Source organism: Idiotropiscis lumnitzeri, chromosome 6, assembly GCF_059441095.1.
Source record: "Idiotropiscis lumnitzeri isolate Australia: NSW breed Sydney's pygmy pipehorse chromosome 6, RoL_Ilum_1.0, whole genome shotgun sequence".
In the NCBI taxonomy this organism is placed as follows: domain Eukaryota; kingdom Metazoa; phylum Chordata; class Actinopteri; order Syngnathiformes; family Syngnathidae; genus Idiotropiscis; species Idiotropiscis lumnitzeri.
Genome location: NC_142396.1, coordinates 10,658,533 through 10,671,472, shown reverse-complemented (window position 1 = coordinate 10,671,472; position 12,940 = coordinate 10,658,533). Strand labels below are relative to the sequence as shown.

Below are 12,940 nucleotides of genomic sequence, written 5' to 3'. Positions count from 1 at the left end.
ACCAAGCGTGGCAAGGGTGCAGGCCACCCACAAAATATCACTGACCAAAGCAGGAATTAATATTGCTGTTGTGAACAATTGGCCATAGCGAATCTGAAAGGGGTCAGGGACCTCATTTGTTTTGCAAATAAAAATCCTCCTTGGATGAAAAAAACAAAAACATACCACAGGTGCTGAAGCTCATCCTGCCATGCACTCTAAAAAAACTTTGGTCCCAGTAAACCGAGTAAAATATTCAGTGACAAATTTACTTCAAACATTTTCAGCAACTCACCTAAAAGAAAATCCACAAAATATGCAAGAGGCCCGAAAGCCTAAACGAGGCCTTGATCTGGCGAGTAAACAACCTCAGCCGTCCCAAGAATGTGACCTCCGCCAACCCAAGTTGCTTGAAGGAAACACCAATGAAAAAGAAGTCAGTATTGAAATTAAACGCTGAGTAAAAAACACAAGAAGTCATTGTCAGCGCAGCAACCATTCTCAAACAGGGACTCTCTTTAGGCACAAACAGCTCTTAGACAAAACTAGCAGCTCACACACAAGAGGCGGATGAGTACCATCGGGTTAGAGTCAGAATTCAGGCTGCTATGGAGATTCAAGAGGACTACTCATGTGGTCATTAAAGATGATAGCTTTTCCCTCTTGCGATCAATCTTTACATCACAGGGGACAAAGCGGTCCCGGTTTGATAGACTTGGAGAGGCGCCAACTTGGACTTCGAGCCGCAGTGGAGGAGTTGAGTGTTTTAAAAACAATTTTTATGCAAACAGTGTATAATGTACTGTTTCCTCAAGATTTTTAGAGGATGTGCTTTGCCTGATTAAGCCGTACAGCTTCCCTAATGACTCTTACCTACTCCTTTCTTTAAGGAGGTTCTCGGTTTTGCCCATTATCAACTGCAGTCTTTCTTCTGGTGTAGTCGCCCAAAATTTTAAGCATGCTGTTGTTAATGACATTAGAAACCGAGTGTCTTGGTTTGTTGAATCTGACCAAAGTATTCTGTTGGCTTGCTTGCAGTTCCAGGTGAGCATTAGTGATAGCGCTCTAGAGTAGGTAGTAATCTGATTTGTCAGAGAGAACCTTTTGGCTTCCAGCAAAAATCTGAATTTTAGCTCATCTGGTTTGAAACTGGATGGATCTCTTGTAGTCTGAACAGTCACAAACCACAGAAAATCAGTTTTGTGCAAGACAGATTGAAACCACATTCGGGACGTCATTTCATATTGGATTTGGACAGGATACGTCTCAGACTGAACAACTCTTTGATTGAATACCCATGGACATTTCAGAGTGTCCAATCAACCTGCCATGCATGTCTTTAGAATGTGAGAGGAAACCGGAGTACCCGGCGAAAGTTCACACAGGCATGGGGAGAACATGCCAACTCCACTCAGGACGGCCGGAGCCGGAATGGAACCCACGACTTCTGCACTCTGAGGCGGGTGTGCTAAACTTCTACTACCGTGCTGTCCCATCAACACCCTGGACCAGTCCATTGCAGGGAACATATAGAAAAAAAAAACCAAAACCCAGTGACAAGCCATTGTATCCCTAAAGGTACAATGAATAGAATAATAAAGAATGTTTTTTTTCAGAGCATCAAAAAAACGCCTCACCATGGGTTTCCATATCACATTTTCCATTATTATTATTTTTAGAAATCACAAAAGATCACCACCCCGTGTTTGACAAAACATATCAAATTGTTATAGCAACACATTCCTGGTGAACAAATGCAATGCTACATATGGGGGAAGAGAAGAGGAATGGAGAGAGAGAAAGGAGTGCCATCATCCAAAGAGAACTCCTTTTTTTTTTAAGAAACTAATTACCTATCCTCCCTATAATTACACACACTACATCTGATATACTCTGTTGGATCGTCTGGGTTTTCTGGCGGCAACGATACGCAGTTGCCCTCCGATTTCAGGCGATTGAGAAGCAGGAGGCCCTCCTTGTCCGGGTCAGCGGTGCACAGGATCCAGTGGTTGTTGGACTTTTCTGCTTTGTGGGCATCCAAAAAGGTATGAGCGGTCACCTCATATTCATTCCCATATGTGGTCCTGCCAGGGGGGGAGGACAAGATGGAATCAAATAAATAGATTGGGTAATAAAAATATTGCAATTGGATGTTAATTTAAAGACATGAAAAAAATCTAGGATACATTACAGTAAGCAGTCATGGCACTCATTTAAAAAAAAAAAAGTATAAAAAATCAAATAAAATCGTCATTTAATGAAGTTCTGCATTACAGTTTTAGAGTTGATTCACAATACATTTGAATTAAACAATTTTAATAAAAAATGCTTAAATGAATTGAAAAACTCTTTAAAAGTAAATCCTGGGTGTGATGAAATAACTGACTGAGACCTCCAATGGTGCCTTGAAATGCAAATGACTCGACCTGCAAATTTTTCTATTCAATTTTATGAACTGGAAGTGTGAGCACACACTTGAGGTGTGAGTGCTCTACGGTGGTGGGGAACTCAACCCATTTCACAGTAGCAGTGCTTTGTCATATAGTGAACAATTAAAAAAATGTAAGGCTGTTTATTGCTACTTCCAGTTGAACTTCACTCTAAAACTAAACATCGAAGAAAGAGAATTTCACCATGTATATCTAAAATAATTATAGCTCAGTCAACCAGTCCGCAAATAAAATGCGATTGCTAAAAAGCAACCGTGGCCTGTGCACTTAGACAACATAACAGCACTCAGTCATATATTCTTTATCCTGTTAAGGTGCTGCACAGATGAGCTGAGAAGACTTGTGACGTCTTAACAAACAGTCATATCAGTTGTGTCGGTCTTATACTGCCCCCAGGTGGAAAAGGGGAAAAAGCAGCCTAATGACCATTCATTTCATGCACCGTGACGACAACTGATGTTTCAAAAACTGCCCGTTTTTATAAAGTATTATGTTATAGCGTGCTATTGCACCTCATTAAATTAAACTGCAAGTTTTGTTGTTTTATTTGGTCAAGGCCGTAGCAGGTTCATGGCATTTCCATTCATTCAATTGGAGACGACTGTTTGAAATACGAATGACTTGAGTTATGAGCATGGTCATAGAAGAAAAAAAGCTTTTATCTCAAGACACCATTTGCAAAGCCCCAAAATATCAGGTAACATAATGGAATCATAAGCAGGGATGTTCGATACCACTTTTTTTTCCAGACTGATACCATCACCGATACCAATAGTACTAATGATAACTAACATTTTAATTAACACAAAGACCGATAATTCTCAGCAAAGACAAAGTCTTTCAGACGCACATGATGACTCACCGATGTGTGTAACGGCCGCAGTGTGGCACCAACGACTAGCAAGGAAGACTTATTCAATGTCAGATATTTCAGTATCGGTGGCTGGTATCAACTCCTACACAATTACCCGATACCTTGGAATAAGGCTGATATTGGTACTCGCCCATCCCTAATAATAAGTGCTGTAAAAAATGGAAGGTTGAATGGCATTGGAAATGTGCATGTACATGTGAGGTGGAAAAGACTCCTAATTCCACTAAAAAAACGGGTTTAATTTATCTCCTCCCTGATGGACAAAACTTGTCTTTTAGTCAAGCTTTATAACTTCATCAAAGTTCCCTCACACCAGCTACTGCATGACTCTTTTTTGACAGGGTTTTGGTTGGCATCTCAAAGCAGAATAATACCGAAGAGGTGATTTTTTTCTCAAGAAAAAATGTGCAAATGGGCAAATTTGTGCATAGTGAACTGCAAATATGCAATGAACGACAGTACCCAAGGATAAGCTGTTCCATAACAGCCAGAGCATGGTTTGTCTTACAGTGGAGGACGACCACGTTGACGTTGGCCTGTGAGACAAGGAAGCAAAGGTCAACTTTGTTAAGATGATGCATGATACAAAGCAGTGGCGATAGAGACACTCACAGGAACGGGCAAACCCTCGTGCTCGAGCCTCTCCTGGGGGTCAAAGTGCACCAACTTCCACCAGGATAGGAAGCATTCCCTCTCTTCCAAGTTGACCTCCTGAAGACGAGACCTCAGCGCGGACTTCCGGAACGTCTGCACGTCACTCGTCAGGAACATCTGATATAGGAAAAAACGGCTTTGTTGTTGTTGTCTACAACAGACAGCTCATCTTATAAAAAAAGGTCAAGCTCTGACATTATTGAATTTTTTCCCCCCAAAAGCTAAAAAAAAACTGTACAATTTTTACGTTATGTATGGCAGTGGACATTAAAAAATACATAGTGATAGATATTTTTCGAAATGGAATTACATTTTATGAAAATAAAAATAACATATTGCATTGCTAAATATTTTTTAATTGACTTTTAATTTAAATATAAAAAATAAATAAAAACTTATACGGACTGTTTATGGATTTGGATTGATTTTTTAGTTAAAAATGTAATTACATAGAAACATCAAAATTAAAATATACATTTTTCATTGAATTTATAATGCAATCAAAAAATCGATGACATTGAAAAAAAATTGCTGCGCAGTTGTTAATATGTTCCAAACATCCGCAGTGTTTCCCTACAAATTTGCGACCTGCTTGCGACGGACGCTCCCTTAAAATATGTCTATGGAAATTAAGCTAACTTATTGATCAGGGAATGGAAAAAAAGCCCCCTTGAACTTTTGTTCAACCTCAGAATATTTTATTTAATATTCCAAAATATATCTGTGCACCCGAGTAACGACTGTCATGCAAACCGGCACCGGAAGACCACCGCCGTAGGGGAGAGTAGAACTGTATGCCTAGTAATACCTCGGCTTACATTTTGCAGAAAAATATTTGATTACTTTTATTATTAATCACTTACCCCACCGGCGAAGTCACCTGTTGTTTTCAGGGCAAAACTTTGCTCATAATGCAAGGTTGCTCCTTCAGGAGTGCCATCCACACTGTTGAGACACAAGCAACATTACAAGATTTGGCTAATGCAACACAAGTGGGGGTGTGTGTGTGTGTGTGTGTGTGTGTGTGTGTGTGTGTGCGGGGGTACCTGGTAATAACGAATGCTGTGCGCACACAGGGCTGAATGCTTCTCCCAGCACTGACCCCACATGGACCTTTAATGCTAGGAGATGGAATCTTGGTCATGTGGTCAATGTATGCATTGATGCCCAGCGCTGAACACTCGCCTTCATCACTGACATTCACCAACATCACAACATCTCCAAAGTGCAGTGCACCGTCCGTGGTCACGCTCAGTTCCACCTGAACACATGCAGACAATAGCACCAACATCATTACTAATTTTGAGGCACTATTGCCATTTAAGTGCATGATGGTACCGGACTGAGGATGTTGTGCTTGAGGAAGTCGACTCTCTGGGCAGTCAGCTCTCCCTTTTCTCTTCTACGCATGTACTTGTTCCTCACATGCTGTAGTAAAGACATAATATTTTAATGGCACTTGTCCAATAAAGAAAGATGGATCGACATTGGACAGACCAATGGGCAGGTAGATGAAGGGTTTGCTAGGCAGATAGATAGATGGGGGGAATTTTGTTGGGTAAGTAGATGTTTTGACGGATGAATAACATGACAGATGGGCTGGTAAACTGTAGATAGAAAAATAAAGAGCGATGTTGGTAATTAGAGCCGGACAGACATGAAGTTACAAAATCTGTACTGTATCCAACAGAGAGGGAAACGTGTTCGTCGGGTGTCACTGTCGCGTCCGTGAAGTATTCTTCGAGTTCAGTGCATATTTAAACGGAGCTAAAACACTAAACAAACCAAAATGTCAAGCGCTTCATTTGACCACAAACCTCTTCCAAGTGTTGCTCCTCGTTCCAGTTGCCGATTTTCACGTTCGTGCGGTAGGTTTTAAAATCGGGCATGGAGGTCATTTTGTTAGCCATTTTGTCGTTTGCTTGTGAGCCAATTTCAAACTACAATGCTCGGGTTGTGGTTTCTATGGCAACGTCCCTCCAACACACGCTCACACCGAGCGCCGCTAGAGGACGCCATAAATCCGACACATCGGACGTAAGCGAAGCGATGTGCTTCACGCATGCGTATAAAAAGCATGTCATCCTTTGACGTAAAAAATTACGTCAAAGGAGGGTCGGTTGTGGCGTGATGTGACGTCCAAGCGTCCTTCAGACTTGGAAGTGCCGCCGTTGTAATATTGACCAAAATAACTGCTGCTTTACTCCAACAAAGAGCATATCTGGCTTCTCTTGTCGTGGTTACTTAAAGTGTGTACATATTTCATGGGATTTACATACCTAATTATTTTAAACACTCAGGATACAAGCACTTACATCACACACACTACGGACAGTTGAAAATGTATAAAAATAAAATATTAAATTAGTATACATTATGGCAGTGGTTCTGAAGCACTTTACACTGATGTACCCGCCGTCAAATATATATATATATATATATATATATATATATATATATATATATATAATATTTTAGATGGGGAAAAAGTACTGTGCCATCGGTGTATGGTTTTAACTTTGGAACTCTAATTGTTGGGGCAAAGCCAGAACTATTCGAAGATTAAAAAAAAAAGACAATCTACAACTGCAAAAATAAATAAAATCAAATTATTCACATGAAAAATAATTACACACACTATACGTCATATGGTTCAGACCATGCGATGCCATTGGATAAAAATAGTTTTCTTCTCACTGGACTATATGCTTGTGATGCTTAATGACACAGAGTGGAGGTTTATAGTGAAGCCTTATGTAATTAAGAGCTATAAAATTGAATTGAATAGAGTCGAAGTTTTTTATTTAAGCTTCACTAATATGTAGCTTCATATCAGGTCATGGTTTATCCTTCACAGTTGTTTTTTTTACATTATAATCTGCTCACATAGTACTGTGATTCTGGGAAGTATTCCCAGCAATTCTGCTTTTCCACATTTTAGGTTACATAATGTTCTTCTTCCTGGCCACTAGAGGGCACAAGTGTAGGAACAATCTCAACTTGTAAAGGGAAACGTCAGACCAGGAAATATCTCTTGCCCCATGCATTAGCACGGAAGATGCAAGTGTTGTTCCTTTCCATCAAAAGTAATCAGTTTGCTTTGAGTGGCAACAAGTCAAGAACATCTTGTAACCGTAACAGAATGTATATTTTGCCTCACTTCCATTATGGTTGTTTAACAACTCAGCACTTTTGATGTTTATGTACATTTAAATAGGTTTGCATGTACAGTGTATGCTAAGTGCTGTTGTGAAAACTTTACTTAAAAAATACCGTTCTCTATATTGCAGTTCCACATCTTTTTTTTTGGTAATAAATCCTACCAAATACAACAGCTGACAGTTTTTTGACAGAAGTGTTGTAAAGAGGACTTAAGGTGGTTACAAATACCAATATAGAACAATAGTCATGTGGTGCAATGGAACAACACCATTTAATTAAGTAATTTGTTAAAATGTGGAATGTTGAGTTGAGATGTGGTGTTGTGCGTAAAATCCACTTTGGTATCTTGACTTATTACTTGAATTGTTCTGTGGCCATTTCATTTACTCATGTATAACATCAGTTTTACCCATTGGAGTGTATTGGAAATAATGCCATTAATCCTAATTCCTCAAACTTTTTTCCCAGTACAAGAAAGGAGAATGTCTTGAAAGGATGAGGCTTTGGGATGTCAGGAGCTGGAGTCGAGTTGTCCGGTAATAGTCCAGGGCAAGCACCGAGGTGTGAGTTGGGGTCTAAAGCAGCGAGCTCCATGTGTGTGTTCTCATTTTATGTATTTCAATGTTTGCTCTCCTTGCCCTCACGCAAGGATATCAAAGCACTTAAAAAGCAAAAAAAAATAAAAAATACAAAATAAATAAAAATAAATCAACTGACTAGGGAAAAAATAAATTGGGGCATTCGTATGTCAAGGTACCGCTTGGAGTAAGGCTGTGACCTAACAAAATGTGGAATGGGTCAGTTGCAATGAATACTTTGCGAACGCACTGCACTGTAATTTCTAAACAGTCTACTGGGATCCTGTCCAAGTCACTATTTGTATCCTGTCAGTGACCGTTGGCCCGGCCCAGGACTCCGGCACCGTTCATGTGACTTCGTTTGCAGTTTTTCTCCTCCTCACTGTCATCCTCCTCTTCATCGCTCCTGTCGTCTCCTTCCAGCTGCACACGCAAGAACCACAGCATAAAGTGAGAGTGCCATAGAAAACGTAGCACCCAGCTGTAATAAACGCACCTTGCTGAAGAGACACTTGAAGAACATTCTTGCTATAAGGACGGCCCAGTAGAGGTGCAGCATCTGGAGTACCATCAGCATGACGTTGAAGAAATAGTAGCCAAAAAATGCAGCGTAGCTCTCCAGCGGATACACCCACGTGCAGTGGATCACCCTGCGGACAATCACATTTAATTTGGATTTCTCACTGCTAAACAGCAAAGTAAGAATTACATTGCTCAGGGCAAATATGTTTTCCCACAATTAATATGAAAGTAAATGTTGACTCATGAATGTATTCAATTGCAAATACTCACCAGAAAGGAAAAATCACAAGTCTGGTCAGCATGAAAAGCAAGGTGAAGACCACAAACATGGCATTAGCCGTCTTATGCCACTTAGCATAGTTGAGTACCTTTGCACCCTGCGAGAAAAAAAAAATCTGACAAATTCATTTTGGTTTGTTTGTGTACAACACAACACACACTCGAGCCAACGAGCCGAGCGAGCTGACCTCGAGCAGGATGTCAGCTGAGTCGTGGAGCGCCATCACGATGGTGCCCACGCGGATGTAGTTGGAGATCCACGAGAATGCCAACAAGGTCAGCGTAGCGATGTGGTGGAGCACCTGCTCTTTAAAGTCCTGCACCAGAGAGAAAGACAGCAAACTAGCAATGAATTGAGATTGGAAACCCAAATGTCAGAAGTGACGTGTGGTTTGTGCGCCGCAGTGCTTCCCAACCGTTATTGAACCTAGGCACCTGCTTTACATAAGAAAAATCTCCCACAAAAACATGTTACAAAATATATCAAATCTGAAATGATTATTCTAATATTTGGGAACAGAAACAGTGATTTACAAAGGTTAATTGTACCTTCTTGTTATCTAGTGGAAGATCATTTGATTGTTGTGTCTGTCATTACACGTCACAGACGTATAGGTTGTTTGTTCCATGGCCAAGGTCATAAGTTTACTGACTTTAATTACAGAATATGAAATCAGTTTTCTACATTGAAATAAACTGTAATGCCATTAATTTGTTCCCCCCAAAACAACAAAAAAAATATATTACCTGTCTTTAATAAATAAAATAGCACTCTATGGTGTAAAACAATAAAAAATATAAGCAATAAACTGGTTTTATAAAGTGTAATTATTACTCTACACACTAATTTATTTTGTTTAAATCGGCAAAAAAAAGATCACTAAGTGGCTTTTTTTATTAATTTTTTTGCATTAACACATTACAAAATAAGACAAAATTGGCCCAAAAAGGGACGATTTTTGCAAATTTCTCTCTGTTGTAAAGTTAAATAATACTCAAAGAAACGGAATATTAAAACAAATGCACTAGCTTTAATGCATATCTTTATTTTGTATTAAGGGACCCAAAATGAGTTATTTTACTCATTATTAATAAAGCCAACTAATTACTTATTGGGATTTAGTCTTCCAAATATCAGAATGTGTATCGGCCCCCCAAAAAAATATGCACGGGCCATACTATAAATGGCCCATTTGCTTGATGGTTTAAAGTGCATTGGCAACTGTGCCACTCAAATTTTGTCTCACAACACAAAGCAAATCAAAAAGTTTAAAAACCCAAGATCCATTGTATAAAATTTTTAAAAGTCAAAAGTATTTTTTCCTGTATGACACTTGTGCTTTTAAAGAATTCAAATTATTCAAATATACACACTTGCCTTCCGCTTCACATCAAACGTGAGGCTGAGGAGCAGCGACAAGTAGAAGCCCATTTCCAAGAAGTAATACCAGTACTGGGATTGCAGCAACGACTGGACACATGACAGGACATTACGATTCATTTAATGTTCTTTAAGTTAATCATAGTGAATTTTGTCACATCAAAACATGTACCTGTTTAGGAAAGCCTGCCCAAACCTCCTTCAGACTGTAAAACCAGGGTTTCTAAAATTAAGAACAACACAAAGCAGTGTCATGGTAACACTAACAATAAACAATGAGGTGCAAAAATACAAAACAAAACATCCACTTACATCGTGGAGGGCGACAATGCCGCCAACAAATGCAAAAAAATAGAATACACATCTCCAGCTGTTGAAATATGAAAGCAATAAGGACATGTAAAAAAAAAATTGTAATTGAGGAACATTTTGTGACTGAACACACACACTCTCACACACACCTGGCCTCACAGAATCTCTTGCGAAGACCTGGACGCTGGTGGTTCCGCCTCCTCCTGAACCACAGTTGAACTTTTCGCTCGGTCCAGCTTGTCTTCTTACTCAGAGCCCTCACGTCCGCCTGACACACACAATTAATAATTATTATTCACTATTCAAAAACAACGCATGATCTTGCATTAGTTAACCTGTGATGGAACGTGTGCTTTTGTGCAGAAGAAGTTTTCCAAGACGGCATTTTGCTCTACAGTGCGACGTAGACTGTCTTTGACACCGCAAATGTCGGCCAGCGGTGCGGCCACCAACCTGCACAGCAACATGAAAAGGCAGGATTGTTGCAATTTTGAAGGAGGCTATTTTGAGCATCTTCTTGATCAAACTGTAGTTACTAACTGTAATTGTTATAAATTAGCACAAATGTCATCAATTGATACTTTTTTAAATTGTAAGTATACAGCAACTTTTGGACTATTCAGGATATATTTTACATAACATAGATCATCGTCTCTGCTCACCTCTCAAACAGGAACCTGACAAAGAGGAGGCAGAGGGCGATTGGCAGCGTGTCGTAAAGCTGGGAGGCTTTGGCGTAGACGCGGCCATCGCGGTCCTCTAGGTCCGCCCATGAAACGTTTACAGGCAGCCACAAACGCTCCCACCACAGCCACTCAGTGACTGTTTGCAACATGCTGTGGGGAAACAAACAAAGTGCACACATTTGTTTAACAACACTGATGCACACAAATTTATTGCATCACCAAGTAATTTCTCCTTTTAGGAGACATTTAGAAGATTGTTTCCCAGCCTTTACCAGATTTATATTACAAAATGAAAAGAACAAATTCATTTAGCAAGAAAGAGACTTCAATTAACCTAAAGTGTTTTGGCTGGACCGCACATCTGCCTGACAGTTCCTGAACCAAGCAGATCGAATCCGGACTCGGACCTTCTTGTGTGGAGTTTGCCTACTCACCCCGTTACTCGCATGTTTTTTTTCCCGGCTACTCCGGTTTCCTCCCTCATTCAAAAACATGAATATTTGTCTCATTGAAGAATCGAAATTTTGCATAGGAGTAAATATGAATGCTTGTTCTTTTTTAACATGTGCCCTCTGATTGGCTGGAAACCAGTGTAGGATGTAATCTATTCAGTGCTACCGAATTCCGAAATCAACTGGGATGGGCTCCGTAACACCTGCAACTCTCGTGAAGATAGGCGGTAGAGAAGATGGATGAGCTTGTTAGTAAGATAAGTTGGGTACATCCTAGACAGATTTCCAATGAATTGCAGGACACATATAGACATATAACAACATTTCTTCATTTTATCGCACCTCCTAACTGCTTAAATACTCATTTAAAGCAATCAAATCAGTTGGTTTTGTATTATTTTCAACAAAAATCCACTGGCTGACATCAGATTTAAGGAGGCAACGAGTGCAGACACCAAAGGGCAAAATGATAAACAAAAGGAGGTTAAGAGCAATTCGCAGATGGCAAGATTACAAAGAAGTAAAGTCCTCTGTCTCCCGTGGACTCTGCCCATACGTGTAGATAAAACATGTGGACAGTTTGTTCACCAAAGAAAATGACTAATATTTGCGTGCGCCATGTTGTCGTTCTACGAGAAGCCGTTGAGTCAGTTTGTCAGCATGGCCATGCAGTCATTTGAATAGCTGCGGGCAATGTTTTTCAAGGCGAGTTCGAACAGAGGGAAGGGAAGGACATTGGAGAAGGTGTGTACTTTGTGTGTGGTTCAACAGCAGACAAAGTATATATACTAATATATATACATATAAAACAAAAGACAGGAAATTCTGGGAAATAAGAACACGTGAAAAACATGAAGTCAAAGCCCCATGCACACTCACCTTGTCGCTTTTCAAGAAACCAATATGAGCAGTGTGTCAAAATCATGTAGTCCGCTTACACACACCCTGTTAGATCCTCTTTAACTGCCTGTCTCTATGAAGACACCTTCATGCTAAACCAATATTTACTCATGTCCCGATCACTCCCTACATTAGTTTGCCGTGTGTGCGTGTGTGTGAGAGAGAGAGAGAGAGAGAGAGGGAGGGGGGGGGGGGCTAGCGCACCTGGGTGGAAACTTGTAATAGTGCCCTCCCTCTTGGCCAGCCACGCTGATCACACTCTTCAGAGTTGCTGTAAAGACATAATTCAGTTAAAAAAGAGAGAAAAGAATAGGAAAACAAGCAGCTGGGAATTTGAATTCGTCATTCAACCAAAGTTCTGTTTCAGCTCTCACCTGTAGGAATTCCCTCTGGAATCCTGGAAGACCCCCTACAAAGGGCCCCATTAGGTAGAAAAGAAGGAGGAGTCAATGCAAGGCTTTTGGAGGAGAAACAGGAACCTTCCCATTAGGAGAGTCACTGTGCATAGAAAGAGACGGGCTGGTGGTTAGTATCAAAGTTCACGAGTAATTCAAGTGCGGGGAGGCTCCCATTATTGGCAAAGTTGAAATAACAAAGAAAAGAATTGAGGGCAACTTACATGGGCACATGAACAACACGTCACATCGTGTCAATGCCGGAACACTGTCGACATAGTAAAGATCCCACTCTCTACTAAAGATATACACATAC

The 12,940-nt window shown here is 40.2% G+C and overlaps 2 protein-coding genes across 4 annotated transcripts; both read right to left on the bottom strand.

Annotated features, from left to right (window-relative positions):
* Nucleotides 1–1,647: 1,647 nt before the first annotated feature.
* On the bottom strand, nucleotides 1,648–5,910 carry cfap161 (cilia and flagella associated protein 161). 2 transcript variants are annotated; one of them, XM_088299179.1, is made up of 7 exons: nucleotides 5,775–5,910; nucleotides 5,296–5,385; nucleotides 5,004–5,218; nucleotides 4,821–4,902; nucleotides 3,916–4,074; nucleotides 3,766–3,839; nucleotides 1,648–2,063 (listed from the first exon to the last, which is right to left on the bottom strand). In XM_088299179.1, exons 1-7 carry the CDS (start codon nucleotides 5,865–5,867, stop codon nucleotides 1,829–1,831), a joined length of 948 nt encoding a protein of 315 aa, XP_088155305.1. In that variant the 5' UTR covers nucleotides 5,868–5,910; the 3' UTR covers nucleotides 1,648–1,828. The 2 variants fall into 2 exon arrangements, with proteins under 2 accessions (XP_088155305.1, XP_088155306.1); XM_088299180.1 differs by lacking the exon at nucleotides 5,296–5,385.
* Nucleotides 5,911–6,732: 822 nt separating this feature from the next.
* cers3b (ceramide synthase 3b) lies at nucleotides 6,733–12,896 on the bottom strand. 2 transcript variants are annotated; one of them, XM_088298141.1, is made up of 12 exons: nucleotides 12,604–12,896; nucleotides 12,434–12,500; nucleotides 10,854–11,027; nucleotides 10,527–10,644; nucleotides 10,341–10,459; nucleotides 10,192–10,249; nucleotides 10,052–10,102; nucleotides 9,877–9,969; nucleotides 8,687–8,815; nucleotides 8,490–8,596; nucleotides 8,194–8,347; nucleotides 6,733–8,120 (listed from the first exon to the last, which is right to left on the bottom strand). In XM_088298141.1, exons 3-12 carry the CDS (start codon nucleotides 11,024–11,026, stop codon nucleotides 8,007–8,009), a joined length of 1,116 nt encoding a protein of 371 aa, XP_088154267.1. In that variant the 5' UTR covers nucleotide 11,027; nucleotides 12,434–12,500; nucleotides 12,604–12,896; the 3' UTR covers nucleotides 6,733–8,006. The 2 variants fall into 2 exon arrangements, with proteins under 2 accessions (XP_088154267.1, XP_088154269.1); XM_088298143.1 differs by lacking the exons at nucleotides 12,434–12,500; nucleotides 12,604–12,896 and adding an exon at nucleotides 12,209–12,380.
* Nucleotides 12,897–12,940: the final 44 nt, after the last annotated feature.